General features: G+C 36.8%; 1 protein-coding gene across 5 annotated transcripts in view; it reads right to left on the bottom strand.

Annotated features, from left to right (window-relative positions):
- Positions 1-2500, bottom strand: part of LOC132107648 (arf-GAP with Rho-GAP domain, ANK repeat and PH domain-containing protein 1-like) — a 92362-nt gene that overhangs the window by 67042 nt on the left and 22820 nt on the right. For all 5 annotated transcript variants that reach the window (XR_009424320.1, XM_059513757.1, XM_059513755.1 and 2 more), the window contains 2 exons: positions 1571-1749; positions 845-951 (listed from right to left, as the gene is read on the bottom strand). Coding sequence is in view for 4 of the 5 variants with exons in the window: in XM_059513757.1 (XP_059369740.1) it covers positions 845-951; positions 1571-1749 (286 nt within the window). In the remaining variant the exon portion in view is untranslated. The remainder of the gene's footprint in view (positions 1-844; positions 952-1570; positions 1750-2500) is intronic.

The raw sequence follows: 2500 nt of genomic DNA, 5'->3' as shown, positions 1-2500 counted from the left end.
ACACGCTCATGCACACGCACTTACACTCGCACACTTAGTCACACACACACACACACACACACACTCATGCATACTCAAGCACACGCTCAGACTAATGCACACGCTCATGCACACGCACTTACACTCGCACACTTAGTCACACACACACACTCACGCACACACTCATGCATACTCAAGCACACGCTCAGACTAATGCACACGCTCATGCACACGCACTTACACTCGCACACTTAGTCACGCACACACACACACACTCATGCATACTCAAGCACACGCTCAGACTAATGCACACGCTCATGCACACGCACTTACACTCGCACACTTAGTCACACACACACACACACACACACACACTCATGCATACTCAAGCACACGCTCAGACTAATGCACACGCTCATGCACACGCACTTACACTCGCACACTTAGTCACACACACACACACACACACACACACTCATGCATACTCAAGCACACGCTCAGACTAATGCACACGCTCATGCACACGCACTTACACTCGCACACTTAGTCACACACACACACTCACGCACACACTCATGCATACTCAAGCACACGCTCAGACTAATGCACACGCTCATGCACACGCACTTACACTCGCACACTTAGTCACGCACACACACACACACTCATGCATACTCAAGCACACGCTCAGACTAATGCACACGCTCATGCACACGCACTTACACTCGCACACTTAGTCACGCACACATGAAGTGGGAACATTCCATCTACCAGTGACACACTCACACTCTCACTCACACACACACACTGAATGAACAAATGAATGAATGAGTTATGTGAATGAATGAACAAGTGAAAGTCTCACTTGAATATACGGTACGGTGTGGTCAGATCAAACGCTCTCCGATCCACTTCCTTCACATTACCAACATTCATATCAATCGAGGTGATGCCGATCCCCAGACGATATTCCTACACACAGGCACACGCACACACACACACACACACAGACAAGAAACAAACATCTTTATTTAGATATGTAAATAGGGACATTTCTGTACATTACTATGATTATCATTTTTTGCTGACATCTCTATGCTATAAATGTGCAGAACTATAACTCGCAGTACATACAAACAAAAATCTGTACTTTTCTTAAATGCACAAAAAATTGTGACTGGTAAAAGGTAGAAATAACAATTACCTGAAAAAGAGTTGCTGTATTTAACATAAACAATGTCATTTCCCACTATGTTTCTTTAATTGTCATTTTTTCTAACCTTATTAAATGTGTTTTACATTTTTCATCAGAGAAATTTGCAAAAACAATCAATCTTGTGTAATAAAATCACTTAATTTTACTTTCTTGTTTACTGAACTGCTATTGTATAAAATCACATGGCAATCATGTTGAAACATGTTGTGATCCTAAATCATATAAGGCTCAATATGAACACAGATTGCCTTTGGACCCTCACAATACTCACACATTCAGGTTTTAGGTATGATGTCCCTTTCTAAAGAGGGTTATTTGTCAGTAGTGTGACCAGTGTTAGTTTGATTTTTGGACACAGACAGATTGAGGGTTTACCTCCATGTTTTTGTAGAGGAAGACTTTATCCGCACACACCACGGTGTAGAGTTTGGAGCGCAGGCCGCGCAGCTCCAGGTAACCCCTCATCTCGTAGCTCACACAGGGGTTAAAGGTCACGTCAAGACTGGTGGTTCGGACACAGCTCTTCAACACAGTGACCCACTCGCTCCGCTCCGCTGTCACACACACACACACACACACACTTCAGTCATTTCACTGAGCAGACGTCAGATGTTAGCGTGTGTAATCTCCAGTGACTGCACGACTCTCTCGGAGTGTTTGTTTAACTGGGAATATTACTAAATCCTGAAAAAACGACCAACTAAATTAACAATAACAATAAATTAAAATAATGACAATCAAAATTAAATATTGTTACTATTATTATTAAAAAAATAAATGTTTTTGTTAATTATTTCACCAGAAAGACAGTTTGTAATAGTTACAATAATTATAAATTAATAATTTTATAATAACAATTAAAAATATATTAAACGCTTAAATATTATTAATATGATTATATTATTATTTAAATAAAAAGGAATAAGTATAGCATAGTAAAGTGTATTTGAGTTGCGAGGCTAAATCATTAAGTAATTAATAATTTTAACTAATTAAAAAAAATTAATTATAATAGTAATTAAAAATAAAAACAATTAAAATAAACACTAATTTAAACACTAAATGTTATTATATTATATTATTCTTTAGATTGTAACATTTTTGTTTATTCTTCGCCAGAAAGACAATGTTCTGAGTGTGTAACCATGTTTTATGCATGTTTGTGTGTATTTGTGTTTTTTATATTAAATAAGAAATTTTATAAAATATTAAATACAGTACAATTAAATAAAGTATTTTTATAAATATTTTTTTATTAAATAACATTGATTAACAATAATAATAATGCAATTAAAATATTAATAT

Source organism: Carassius carassius, chromosome 28, assembly GCF_963082965.1.
Source record: "Carassius carassius chromosome 28, fCarCar2.1, whole genome shotgun sequence".
NCBI classification, from domain to species: Eukaryota; Metazoa; Chordata; class Actinopteri; order Cypriniformes; family Cyprinidae; genus Carassius; species Carassius carassius.
This window is presented reverse-complemented; position numbering and strand designations above follow the sequence as displayed.